The 13,296-nt window shown below is 39.7% G+C and overlaps 1 protein-coding gene across 28 annotated transcripts in view; it reads left to right on the forward strand.

Annotated features, from left to right (window-relative positions):
• Nucleotides 1–13,296, forward strand: part of ZFX (zinc finger protein X-linked) — a 70,239-nt gene that overhangs the window by 17,322 nt on the left and 39,621 nt on the right. For 14 of the 28 annotated variants that reach the window (XM_063601793.1, XM_055106813.2, XM_034950526.3 and 11 more), the window contains one exon: nucleotides 9,516–9,601. The exons of 1 other annotated variant lie outside the window; for it this stretch is intronic. In XM_063601793.1, the coding sequence (XP_063457863.1) occupies nucleotides 9,544–9,601 (58 nt within the window). In that variant the 5' untranslated portion in view covers nucleotides 9,516–9,543. Of the gene's footprint in view, nucleotides 1–9,515; nucleotides 9,602–10,407; nucleotides 10,525–12,193; nucleotides 12,249–13,296 lie in introns of those variants that run through there. 13 more of the 28 variants (XM_063601789.1, XM_034950518.3, XM_034950521.3 and 10 more) reach the window with 3 other exon arrangements.

The following is a 13,296-nucleotide window of genomic DNA, read 5'->3' on the forward strand; positions in this document are numbered from 1 at the left end:
ATTATTTGGCTCCATCCTTGAATTCTAGAGTACCCATACTGTGCCAAGGTCTGTGGTGTGTGTGTGTGTGTGTACATGTACATGGATGTGCTTTTTTTTTTTTTTTACATGACGGATCATATTTGCGGATACTTGACTTGGGATTCATAATTAACCAAGTTTGTAATTTGGTTAAATTATTTTTGTTAGGTTTTTCTTTTTTTTTTTTTTTTTTGATACAGAGTCTCACTCTGTTGCCCAGGCTGGAGTGCAATGGCACGATCTTGGCTCACTGCAACCTCTGCCTCCTGGGTTCAAGTGATTCTCGTGCCTCAGCCTCCCGAGTAGCTGGGACTACAGGCGCGAGCAACCACGCCCAGCTAAGTTTTGTATTTTTAGTAGAGATGGGGTTTCACCATGTTGGCCAGGCTGGTCTCGAACTCCTGACCTCAGGTGATCCACCCACCTCAGCCTTCCAAAGTGCTGGGATTACAGGCATTAGTCACCGTGCCCGGCCGCCTAGCTAATTTTTAAAATTATTTTGTCAAGATGGAGTCTAGCTATTTTGTCCAGGCTGGTCTTGAACTCCTTGCTGCAAGTGATCTCCTGCCTTGGCTTCCCAAAGCGCTGGGATTACGGGTGTGAGCCACTGTGCCCAGGCCCCCTCTTTAAAAAAAAAAAAAAAAAAAAAAAATTCATGACGATCGGGTTTTCTTTTATTGAATTGATGCTGGTAATTTACATTTTCCGTCACTGTGCTAGTGTAGAATTCTAGACCATTTTCATACAAGTTGTTTTCTTTTTTTCTGTCTGTTTTTTTTTCTTATTTCAAATTATATATGTTTGTGCTTTCTCCCAGTTTCTTCCCCTCTTTTAGATTATTATCTTGTATTTTATTGTCTTCCCAACCCCCTGGAAAAAGCTTGGTTTGGAGATTTTTTTGGGGTAAAAATTAGCTGGCTCCCTTGCTTTGCTCCAGAGAATGGTCATGAAATTAATGGTTGCTGATACTCAACCTGGAGCATGCCTGTTGTTGGTCTTGTGAGAAGCAGGCGTATTTCAAACCTGCCCCTGCATTGCCCAGCTTGTTCTTTTCTTTTATTATTTTTTTAATGATTAAAGGATTTATTAAATTCCATGTGCAAAACACATTGCTGATTGCATTAGCAAAAGATCAATGTAAAAATACCCCACAATTCTGGAACTGTCCATTTAAAATATTTGTTCTAGTTGTTGAAAGGCCCAGTGTTATATTCTTGCCAGTGCTTAAGGTATACAGAGAATACTGTAAGTGTTAACACTGAGTTTACAGAACCTCATAGGCCGAAAGTAATGTATTTAGGAAAAGCAATAATAGTAAGTATGCATTCATGTAGGTGAGATATAGTATGGTCAATATGGGTCAAATTACAGCGTTGGTGATCAGTGACAAGGGAGTTGGCAAGACAATTATGTTAAGAAAGATCATAGTTTAAGAATATTTAGGGCTGGGCGCGGTGCCTCACACCTGTAATCCCAGCACTTTGGGAGGCTGAGGCGGGTGGATCACCTGAGGTCAGGAGTTCGAAACCAGCCTGGCCAACGTGGTGAAACCCTGTCTCTACTAGTAAAAAATACAAAAAATTAGCCAGGCGTGGTGGTGCATGCCTGTAAATGCCAGCTACTTTTGGGAGGCTGAGGTAGGAGAATTGCTTGAACCTGGGAGGCGGAGATTGCAGTGAGCTGAGATCGCGATGTTGCACTCCAGCCTGGGCAACAAGAGTGAAACTCCGTCTCAAAAAAAAAAAAAAATATTTAGAGTGTTTTCAAAACTGTAAACCTGCAAGGCATGATTTTTACAACTAGTTACCAGAAAATGAACGAAAGCACATAATTAGCTTGAATAAAGTAACATGAAAGCGAGACTGCACTAATTTAAAAAAACCCCAAATCCTAATACAGTATCAGAAAAATATTTTCTTTTCTTTCTTTTTTTTTTGAGACAGAGTCTCGCTCTATCACCAGGCTGGAGTGCAGTGGCACGAATTTGGCTCACTGCAACCTTTGCCTCCTGAGTTCAAGCAGTTCCCCTGCCTCAGCCTCCTGAGTAGCTGGGACTACAGGCACGTGCCACCACGCCTGGCTAATTTTTTGTATTGTAGTAGAGACAGGGTTTCACTATCTTGGCCAGGATGTTCTCGATCTCCTGACCTTGTGATCCGCCAGCCTCGGCCTCCCAAAGTGCTGGGATTATAGGCGTGAGCCACCACGCCCGGCCAGAAAGATTTTCTAATACAAGGAGACATATTGCTCATTGAGAAGGGGTTTGATAAGAAAAGAACTTACTAAGTTAACAACTATGTTAATGACTAGTTCAGAGATAAATTAAATGCCCAATTTTGGGAAAGGTAGCAGGTGCAAGAAAAAGGAAATGTATAAGAAAACAGTTTCTGATACTTAAACCTTTCTTCATCATGTACTGCATTTGACAGAAATTAACCTTTTAAAAATTTTACCTAGGATGGTTTTATTTCATTTATTCCATGTACAATGTAGTCTAAATCTCCACTTGATAGCATGTCAGAATCCTGTCTTCATGCTTTGATTACATCAAGTGTTTCTCACACTGCTCGAACTAAGTCTGCAACTAAAGGTAGAATACTTCAGTAGAGGAAACGTGAATAGAATTTCTTTTCAGAATTTCAGCAAAAACTAATAAGCTATTTTAAAGTTTTTCACTATGAAATAAAAGAGTGATCCAAAGAGTTGAGTTGTTTTACTCATTCCATTATGATATATGGTAGAATGTTATGGAATGAGCATGGATATTGCTAAATTATTGAATGCATTAAATGGCAGTACTTTATTAAGGAGGCTGTACTGCTTTAAATATCTGAAAACTAGTTAGAATGTGTGCATTTCCTCACATCAAGCTAAGCCTTAAAAACAAAAGCATTTAAAACTAGTGTTTGTAGCTCATTGGTACAAGTAGGTTCAGAGAGTATTGTGTCAACTCTTAATCTGAGCAGGAATAGAAGCTTTGAGAAAATAGGCTTTAAGAAGGTTTGTTATTTTACAGCCAAGTTTTAATAGATTGTGAAAGTTTGGACTCTTAGATTTTAAACAAACAAAACCTTGAAATTACTGATTGGCTCAGCGTGGTTTTATGGAAAAACTAATACAAAAACTTGGCCTTGACTATTTGAGCAAAGCCTACAAAAGTTCCAGATGGGACAGGGCAAGGAAGGATGGGGCTCTATTTACAACAGCAGATATTTTCTTTTCCTCTTCTTGACGTGGAGTAGGCAGGGCTATTTGAAAATAAAATATTCTTTTCTTAGAGAATGGAACTTGAATTACAGTTATTAGATTAATATCGATTATATACATTTTCTCTTTTCCTTTTAGACTAGTTGATCTGTTAAGTGTTGATAGTTGTTGTAACCTTCCCCTACTATTGATTTTTTTTATTACTGTCTCATAGGTTCTTTTGCTTTTTTTATATTTACATATTTCCATGCTGTTTTATTTGGCACATAAAAATGCATAATGACTTCAAATTCAACATAGACTAGAGAACACACACACTTATTTTTTCTTCCTTCTAAAATCACATAAAGAATATAAAAACAAATCCAGAGAAACAAGAAAACCTCAGTGGTATGAATCAGAATATGATGAATTTTTGGTTGAATAAAGCAATTGGAAATCAATTAATGTCAAAACCCAAGAGAGCTTAGTGAACGTGTGACCTTATTCAGAAAGTAGAAGGGACCAGCCAAGAATTGGCATCCTGCAGTACCACCAACATCAAAAGCAGGGAGGCACTTGGAGATAGAACAAGCCATGAGTACAGCCAGATAATTAAAGCCATGGAAAGCTAAGCCATTTACCTATTAGTATAGGTGCCCGTAATGGTTTTCCTGCTGGGATAATGCCCAAAATTCAGCTCTCTGAATTGCTTGTTTGTCCATAGGAAATTCCAAAGTGAGTGCTGTATAGCAAGAAAGATAGGGGCAGTAGTTTAGGTAGCTTGTGGCTATCCTGAAGGATATTGAACCTCCAGCACCTGGAAGATGGGATACTCTTCCACCATTAAAGGAGAACCTGGCTGGTTACATGGCTTCTTTCTCGCCTATGGACTCATTCTAGATAGGACTCCTGTGATCTGAATTTAAGTTTATTGTTGGGCAAACAGGAATTATCACTTGGGCTGAAGAAGTTCACCCCAGCAGTCAGAATATAACTCTAGTCTGGACCCTCATCTACAAGTAGGAATAGACAACCAGGAAGAACCATGCTTTTCAGGAGAACCAGCAGTTTAAAAGAGAGGCACCAAATTCAACTAACTGAATAATGAAACACCAGAGGAGACAGTTTATATAGGGTACAGAATGAACTTTAAATCCACAGAGAGATTTGGGAAGATATCGTGTCCACCCAAAAAAGAAAAGATTGCTATGGAAAAGAAACTATTGGAATTAAAATATGAACTTTTAAAGAAAAATTCAGTAGATGGGGTGGAGATCAAATTAGCTAGCTTAGAAGAAAGAATTCAGGGATTCTCTGAGAGTGTAGTAGAAAGACAAAGAAAATCTGAGAGAAAAGTTAAAGCAATATAGAAGCTAGATTTAGTAGCCTTTTTACATCCTGTAATAAATGCTAGTAAGAATGAACAGAGAAAATGGAGGAAAGTATAGAAACAACAAGAAACTTTCCTAAGTTCTAGAAGGGCGTACGTCTTTTGATTGAAAGGCCCCACATGGTCTGCATGTGAGAAGAGAACTTGTTAAGAGTGGTAGCAGTGAGAATAAAGAGGAAGTGATAAGTATAAGAGTTACTGGCTTTGAGATGAATTTAATTTAAGGGCTGATAGAGTCAGAGAAGAGAAATATGACTCCAGATTTGAAAATGAGATATCTGGAGAAATGATGGCTAACATTGAACAACATGGGGGAAAAATTAGGAAAGAAATGCAGCTTAAGAGAGAAGATATTAATTAGGCCTTAAATATAAGTTTTCACCAGTTCTGATTTCCCTCTAAGACAAATTGTTATAGACACATTTGCCTTTGTTTGCCTTTCCTGCAGCTTAAGCATTCCTTCTACCATGTATAATAAAATTTAGTTCTCTGAGTGTGACTTAGTGAGAAGAATTAGAGTTGAGTCATAGAATTAACAGGCAGTGAGGTTTTGGGAGACCTAAAGCAGAAAAGTGATTTTTATATGCATATTAGCTGCAAAAAGCAAAGTGAATAAATAAGAATCCTGTTAACTTGCCCAAGAGGGAGATCACAGAAGTATCTAAGCATCAAAAGATATAAAACAAATAAATTATATCTGTGATCCCTAATTTAAGATAGATAAAATGCCATTGCTATACCTGTTAACTTTTATTGCTTTATTATATATTTTATTTATAATTACCTTCTTCTAGGATGATATTGCTTTATTTTAAAGAATGGAAGGACATTTTTGTGAATTTCCTGGGTTCTCCCAGCCCATTATTTCCCTCAAATCTATACGTTTTTCTTTTCTTTCTTTTTTTTTAACTTTCTGTCCTCACAGTCTGTTCCCAAAAACTATGTTTTTCCACTGTGAATTATTTTCAGGATCATGATTCTCGTAACTGGGAAGGGAATATCTTACTGAGTTTGAGGTGTTAGTAGAGTCCCAGAAATACCTTGAGGGTGTTTGATAGTAAGACTAAATGTTAGTACTTGTTCACCCAAATTCTGAGATTCTTGGTTCTCTGAACCATCCTGCTTATTTGTCTTTAGGTTCAACTGATCTCTGGGCTTGGTTTGTACTACAAAGGCATGGACACCGCCAGTTACATTATCACGTACCTTCTTCCACCCTTCCTTTATCATATCTGAGAACTCCTCTGAGGAGGTTCTGTTCTGAGAACAGTTTCATTCTGATTGTCAAAGGGAGTTAGTATTCTAACTCCAGAGGGGTTACAAAGTTGAGGTATAGTCATCTCTGTTTAGAATGTTTGAATTTTTGTAATGACAAAACCGAAGGGAAAATGACCAGGCAAAACAATAGTTTGTTGAATAATTACTGCTCACTTAAGATGAGATGAGCGGGCACCCCCATGTAGGCCAGAATATCTATTAGGAAATGCACGTGATGTAAAAGGATGGGAAGAAAGCAAATCAGTCTGTTAATGGTAGCTTGGGTTAATACTGCAGAGCCTTTGAGTATTGAGGAACTGCTGAAGTGTTCAGAGCAGGGAAGTGGTATGATCAAAGCAGTGCTTCAGGAGGGTTAATTTGCCTACAGATTGCAGAAATGCCTCAATACTTGGCACCAGCCCTTACGTGTAGTATTAGGGTTTCTAGTCATTTGTTGTGGGAGTGGCAGAAAGGAGCAAGGCCAGTCCAGAGGCTATTTTCATCCCCCAGGGATCAGGAAATATGAAGCTGAGTGGGAATGCTAACTAGGAATTAAAAAAAAAAAAAAAAAGATTCTTGAGAAGTTGAGAATTGACAAGATCTGGCAATCTGACTGTGAGCAGAGAAGAAGAAAAAGGCCATAGTGGTCATATCAGGAGAAGGCTGGGTTTTATCCGGATGAGAATATTCAACAGTCTGTTGGACATGTTGGGATGATTGTAGGAATCATTGTTGTAGAAATAGTAGTTGAAACCATGGGAATAAAGAGAAAGCAGAAGAGGAGAGGGTTGAGCACACACCTGGGCTGAGCCGCAGTAAGGGGTGAGGGGAGGGTGAGCAGCCAGCAGTTAAGAAGAGGGAAGAGAACTAGAAGTCACTTAAAGCAACAGAGGAAGGAGAGCACTTCACAAATTAGGGAGTTGATTGTTTAATAGAAATGCCAAGGAGGATGAATGCCAAGAAAAGTTGTTCTGCAAGTTGAGAATCCGTAGAGCTGATGGGATTGGGTTTATGTAGGGAAATTTGTGCGGTGAGGGGCTTAAATACCTTAATGTATCCCCTTTATTGCCTTCTTAATTGGCTTGCTTTAATGTCATAGTGTTTCATAATGCTTAGAATTTTTTTTTTTTCTGAGACAGAGTCTCGCTCTGTCGCCCAGGCTGGAGTGCAGTGGCGCAATCTTGGCTCACTGCAACCTCCACCTCCCGGATTCAAGTAGTTCTCCCTGCCTCAACCTCCTGAGTAGCTGGGATTACAGGCACCCACCACCACGCCTGGCTAATTTTTGTATTTTTAGTAGCAATGGGGTTGCGCCATGTTGGCCAGGCTGGTCTCGAACTCCTGACCTCAGGTGATCCACCCGTCTCAGCCTCCCAAAGTGCTGGGATTACAGATGTGAGCCACCACGTCCAGCCAATGCTTAGAAGATTAATTTACGTTTATCATTTTTAAAAGGGGGAAAAGGTATTCTATAGCCAGAGGTGGTTTTGCGGGAGTAGGGCAGTAATAACTTTTTCAGAGCATGTATACTTTCTGTTTTTCATTTGCTTTAATTTTTTTTCTTTAATTTTTTTTTTTTTTTTTTTGTTTGAGACGGAGTGTTGCTCTATGGCCCAGGCTGGAGTGCAATGGCATGATCTTGGCTCATTGCAACCTCCGTATCCCGGGTTCAAGCGACTCTCCTGCCTCAGCCTCCTGAGTAGCTGGGATTACAGGCATGCGCCACCATACCCTGCTAATTTTTTTGTATCTTAGTAGAGGAGGGGTTTCGCCGTGTTGGCTAGGCTGGTCTCGAACGCCTGACCTCAGGTGATCTACCCACCTCGGCCTCCCACGGTGCTGGCATTACAGGCGTTAGCCACCATGCCCAGCCCATTTACTTTTATTTGAAACAGTTTGAATAAATAACATGAAACATGCTATTTCTTAAAAATGAGTAGAATATATCTCAGAGTTGATATGTTGAGAATTCCTTTTATGAATGTTAATTTTCTCAATTAACATTTAATGGATATTTCCATTACTATTCCATGTTAATGGATTTTTTTAAGGACTATATATGTAATTTAGTATCTGTAAGTAAGACATGTATAAATAATCATAATATGACAAACCAGTACAATAAGAGAAGAATAGAGTGCTGTGGAAATTTCAGAGGGAAAAATTGTTTCCAGCTTTCTCTTTTTTTTGTGGGGAAGGAGATTTAGAGGGAAAGATCAAAGCAGAGATAATGGGGGAAAGGGGTTCCAGGTAGAAGGATCCCTGAATCAAATATGAAGTTGGGGTTTTATGGGGATGTTGAGCATTTTTGTTTGGCTGAACTTTGTGTGGGTGGGGGCCGTGTGTTTGTGTACATGCTGACAGTGGTAGAGGGAAGTGCTTGAAGGAAAGTTAGGGGAGATGATGATGGGAAGGTAGTTTGGGGCCAGAACTTAGAAGATGACAGGTGTTTGAATTTTATTTAGAGGGAGCAAGAAGCCATTAAACATTTTTGAACAGAGGAATGATGTCACCTAGCTTTAGAAAAATGACTTGTGTTTCTGTTAATTGAAATTTTAATAAGCATGTAGTACTTATAAAATCAGCAAAAAAGTGGTAAAGGTGAAAATCATTGGTTAGAGTTCTTTTTGTCAGAAGTTTTTGGCTTAAGTAGAAAAGGGAGAATTAAGGCCATTGGAATGTCTTACAAGAATTCAAGGCAGGAATATAGCTGGACCTCAGATAGGTCTAGAACCAGGAGCTAAAGAGCTGTCTCCCCTCCCTGCTTACTCTATTCTGTTACTCAAGGCACTCACAGTCTAAGCCAGAGTTGCAAAATGACTTTTCTCAGCTCTTATGTTCCAGCCACCAGGACAGAGAGAGAGAAAGAGAGAGAGAGAGGGAGAGGCAGACAGACAGACAGACACTGATTCTTGCTCATGGTTTTGGATTCTCAGGGATAGGACTTTGATTTTATTGTGCTTAAAGATGAACTTATTGTTTACCGCTTTATAGCTAGTGCCAATCAACTGTGGCCAGGAGAATATAAATACACTATGGGAATTTACTTCTCTAGATGAGAGGGTTAGTTAAGAGAGGTTAGGCAGAATCCCAAGGGTTGTTTACTACAGTTATGCACTTTGAATTTTTATCGTTGTGTAATCTACTGGTTGGAAGTTAGTAGACTAATTACATATAGAGAATATGAAAATTGTGCAAAAATTTCCCCCAGTAAGCTACAGAATGTATTTTAAGTTGAATCTTAACAAAACTGGTTACCCTTGTGGGAACATGGGGTGTTACAGACTGAGGACACAAGAGTGCTGGGGTCTTAAAAGCGTTCTATATTTTGATCAGGGTAGTGATTACAAAAGTTTATGTATGTATCAGAATTCATCAAGATGTGTGCACTTGATAGACGTAAGCAATACATTTATTGCTTCAACTTAAAAAGAAGTCCAGGCAAAGTTGACTTGTTTATCTGCCCTGCTTTGTCATATAGATGCCCATTTATCATTGTAAATCAAGTAAGTTCTGTTTTACTTTAGATAGGTAAGTTTTTGATACACATTTATCTTTCACATAATTTGAGTGTCTCAGAAATGAAACTATCATGATGGCATTTAATACCTGATATGAAAAAACTAATGGCTTTGGTTTACTTTTTTCCCTGATTTAGGAGCTGTGACTGATGAGAATTAAAGGCCATGGATGAAGATGGGCTTGAATTACAACAAGAGCCAAACTCATTTTTTGATGCAACAGGTATAACTACTTGAATTGTTCCACTTCCCATCTACCAGATTTGGAGTTGGTTGTCATCAATGAATTGCTAGAACTCTCACATTGATCATTCACAGGTTATCTTGTTATCCTGTCAAAATTCACAGATGTTACGGTGAGCACATTATTATTACCCTCCTCAAAGATGTGGCTCCCTCACAACCAACTCTCATATTCTTGTCAGTAACAGCAGCAATATCAAACCTTAGTTTTATCTTCAGTTATGAAGATAATATCTTGCCGAGTTATGTCCCTAATTCCTGTTGTTTTTCCCTTTGAAAATATTCCTTGTTAGCTTTGTTTGGACCTTTGTTTAAAAAAAGAAAAAGAAAAAATATTCTTTATTTACATCTGCTCTTCTTCATCCTAGTGCCTACCACATAGACAGGCTCTACGTCTCATTCTTAGTCTGGAAATAACTTTTGCATTATTTTCCTTATCCTTAGTCTCTCTTATCTAGCCTGCTGATCAGAGTACTCACTGTAAAATAACATGTGGATCCTGTCATTTCTCTATTCTCTTAATACCCAGCAGATAAAGAAGGTCTCCCACATTGACCCTGTCCTATTTTTATAACTCTCTCTCTCACAAGTTCCCAAAAAGAGACTTCTGCTTCAGGAAGATGGAGTCTTCACTCCCCATAGTGTACAAGGAAAAATTATACTCAGGAAGTTCTAAAAATAGGAAAAAAACAGTATTAGAAAACATGTATTTCAGATTACCCATGGTTATAATTATATAACGTTGTAAAGTGGTTACACTTGCGTTTTGGGTTTTTTTGTTTTCAGACAGGGTCTTGTTCTGTCACCCAGGCTGGAGCACAGTGGCGCCATCTGGGTCCACTGCAACCTCCGCCTCCCAGGCTCAAGTGATCTGCTCAGCTTCCCGAGTAACTGGGGCTACAGGTGTGTGCCGCGATGTCTGGCTAACTTTTGTATTTTTTTTTTTTTTTTTTTTTTTGGGTAGTGACGGGGTTTTGCCACGTTGTCCAGGCTGGTCTTGAACCCGTGGGCTCATGTGATCTGCCTGCCTCGGTCTCCTATAAGTATTGGAATTACAGGCGTGAGCCACCATGCCTGGCCTATACTTGGTTTTATAACGTAAAAGGGATTTGAGACCAGACACGATGGCTCGCACATGTAATCCCAGCACTTTGGGAGGCTGAGGTGGGTGGATCACTTGAGGCCAGGAGTTCAAGACCAACCTGGCCAACATGGTGAAACCCCGTCTCTACTAAAAATACAAAAAAATTATCTGGGTGTGGTGGTGCACACTTGTAATCCCAGCTACTCGGGAGGCTGAGGCATGAGAATCGGTTGAATCTGGGAGGCGGAGGTTGCAGTGAGCTGAGATCGCACCACTGCACTCCAGTCTGGGTGATAGCACGAGACGCGGTCTCAAAAGAGAAAAAAAATAAAAAAAAAAAATAAAAGGGTTTTATATCACACCAGGTAGCTACCCTTATTATAAATAAAATGCTAATAAGTTTTCCATTGGACTGTAAATGATCAGATTGTAGTATATTAAAGAAATAGCAATCAACTTTATCAGGAAATTAAATGTCAGTGATTTTAAATTAAAAATTTTTTTTTTTTTTTGAGACGGAGTCTTACTCTGTCACCAGACTGGAGTGCAGTGGCATGATCTCGGCTCACTGCAACCTCTGTCTCCTGAGTTCAAGTGATTCTCCTACCTCAGCCTCCCGAGTAGCTGGGACTACAGGTGTGCACCACCACGCCCAGCTAATTTTTTTGTATTTTTAGTAGAACGGGGTTTCACCATGTTGGCTAGGATGGTCTCGATCTGTTGACCTCGTGATTCGCCTGCCTCGGCCTCCCAAAGTGCTGGGATTACAGGGGTGAGCCACCGCACCTGGCCCTAAAATTTTCTTTTTATTATTATTTTATTTTTCTTTTAGAGGCAGGGTCTCACCCTGTTGCCTGGGCTAGAGTACGGTGGCATGATTATAGCTCATTGTAACTTCAGACTCCTGTGCCCAAGGGATCCTCCTACCTCAGCCTTCTGATTACCTTGGACTACAGATGTGCGCCATCAAGCCCAGCTAATTTTATTTTTTGTGGAGACGGGGTCTCGCTGTGTTGCCCAGGCTGGTCTCGAACAAGTGCTCCTCCCACCTTGGCCTCTCATGGTGCTGGGATTACAGGTGTGAGCCACTGTGCTCGGTCAAATTTTAAAATTTTCTTGAATCTCTAAATCCAGTGGGGATGTGTGTGTGTTTCTTAACAACTTGGGATACTCTTTTAACTCGTTTGGTAATTTCAATTTGATAATGATAAATGTAAGGTTTATAATTCTTTCTTCCTTGGAACGTGAAATATAAGTAATATACTTGAAAGAGACTAAACTCTTTGGAGAAAAATGTGCAGTGTTTGTTCACTTAATCTTGCCACAGGCAAACCTAGGTAATGGACTAAGTGGTAGATTGAAGGGCTATTGCGTTTTAGTCTTGATTGATAACACTTAATGGTATTTGTTTATCTTTGAGCAAGTCACTTAATCTGCCAGGGCCTCCGTTTTCATATGTCATAATAATAATGAAACCTCTCATTACAGTTTTTCAGAACACTTCCCATACATTCCCATTTGATCATCACCACAGTCCTGTGAGGTATGCATGGCAGATACTACTGTCCTCATTTTACTGATGAGGAAACTGAAACTCAGAGGTTAAATGACTTGCCCAAGGTCACAAAACTAATAAGTGTCCTACCCTGATGTACTCTCTGATTTAGATTTTGGTTTTTTTTTGGTTTTCTTTTTGAGATGGAGAATTGCTCTGTTGCCCAGGCTGGAGTACAGTGGCCATGATCTCTGCTCACTGCAACCTCCACCTCCCTGGTTCAGGTGATTCTCCTGTCTCAGCCTCCCGAGTAGCTGAGATTACTGGTGCAGACCACCATGCCCGGCTAATTTTTGTATTTTTAGTAGAGATGGGTTTTTGCCATGTTGACCAGGCTGGTCTTGAACTCCTGACCTCAAGTGATTCGCCTGCCTTGGCCTCCCAAAGTGCTGGGATTACAGGCGTGAGCCACCGCGCCCGGCTGATTTACGTTTTATAACCAGTGCTCTTGCCACTAGATGCTTTCATCTTTATGTATGCTACATGGAGATTAGTGATCTATTACTTAATGATAATATTGTGGATATTGAAAACAAGTATAAAGCATTTTGTAGAAATTCTGTAGAAATTAAAGTGAACATACTCTTTTTTTTTTTTTTTTTTTTTTTTAAATGAGATGGAGTTTTGCTCTTGTTGCCTAGGCTGGAGTGCAATGGCGCGATCTTTGCTCACCACAACCTCTGCCTCCCGGGTTCAAATGATTCTCCTGCCTCAGCCTCCTGAGTAGCTGGGATTACAGGCATGCGCCACCATGTCCGGCTAATTTTGTATTTTTAGTAGAGATGGGGTTTCTCCATGTTGGTCAGGCTGGTCTCGAACTCCTGACCTCAGGTGATTCGCCTGCCTTGGCCTCCCAAAGTGCTGGGATTACAGGTGTGAGCCACCGTTCCCAGCCTAAAGTGAACATATTCTTTTTATTATTTCTAGATGTAATTAAAATAGATATTAGTTGACTTCCTATAATTTCTAATATTCCTTGGCCTTTGATTTTTTTTTTTTTTTTGAGACAGTCTTACTCTGTCGCCCAGGCTGGAGT

This window comes from Pan paniscus, chromosome X (genome assembly GCF_029289425.2).
Source record: "Pan paniscus chromosome X, NHGRI_mPanPan1-v2.0_pri, whole genome shotgun sequence".
NCBI lineage: Eukaryota > Metazoa > Chordata > Mammalia > Primates > Hominidae > Pan > Pan paniscus.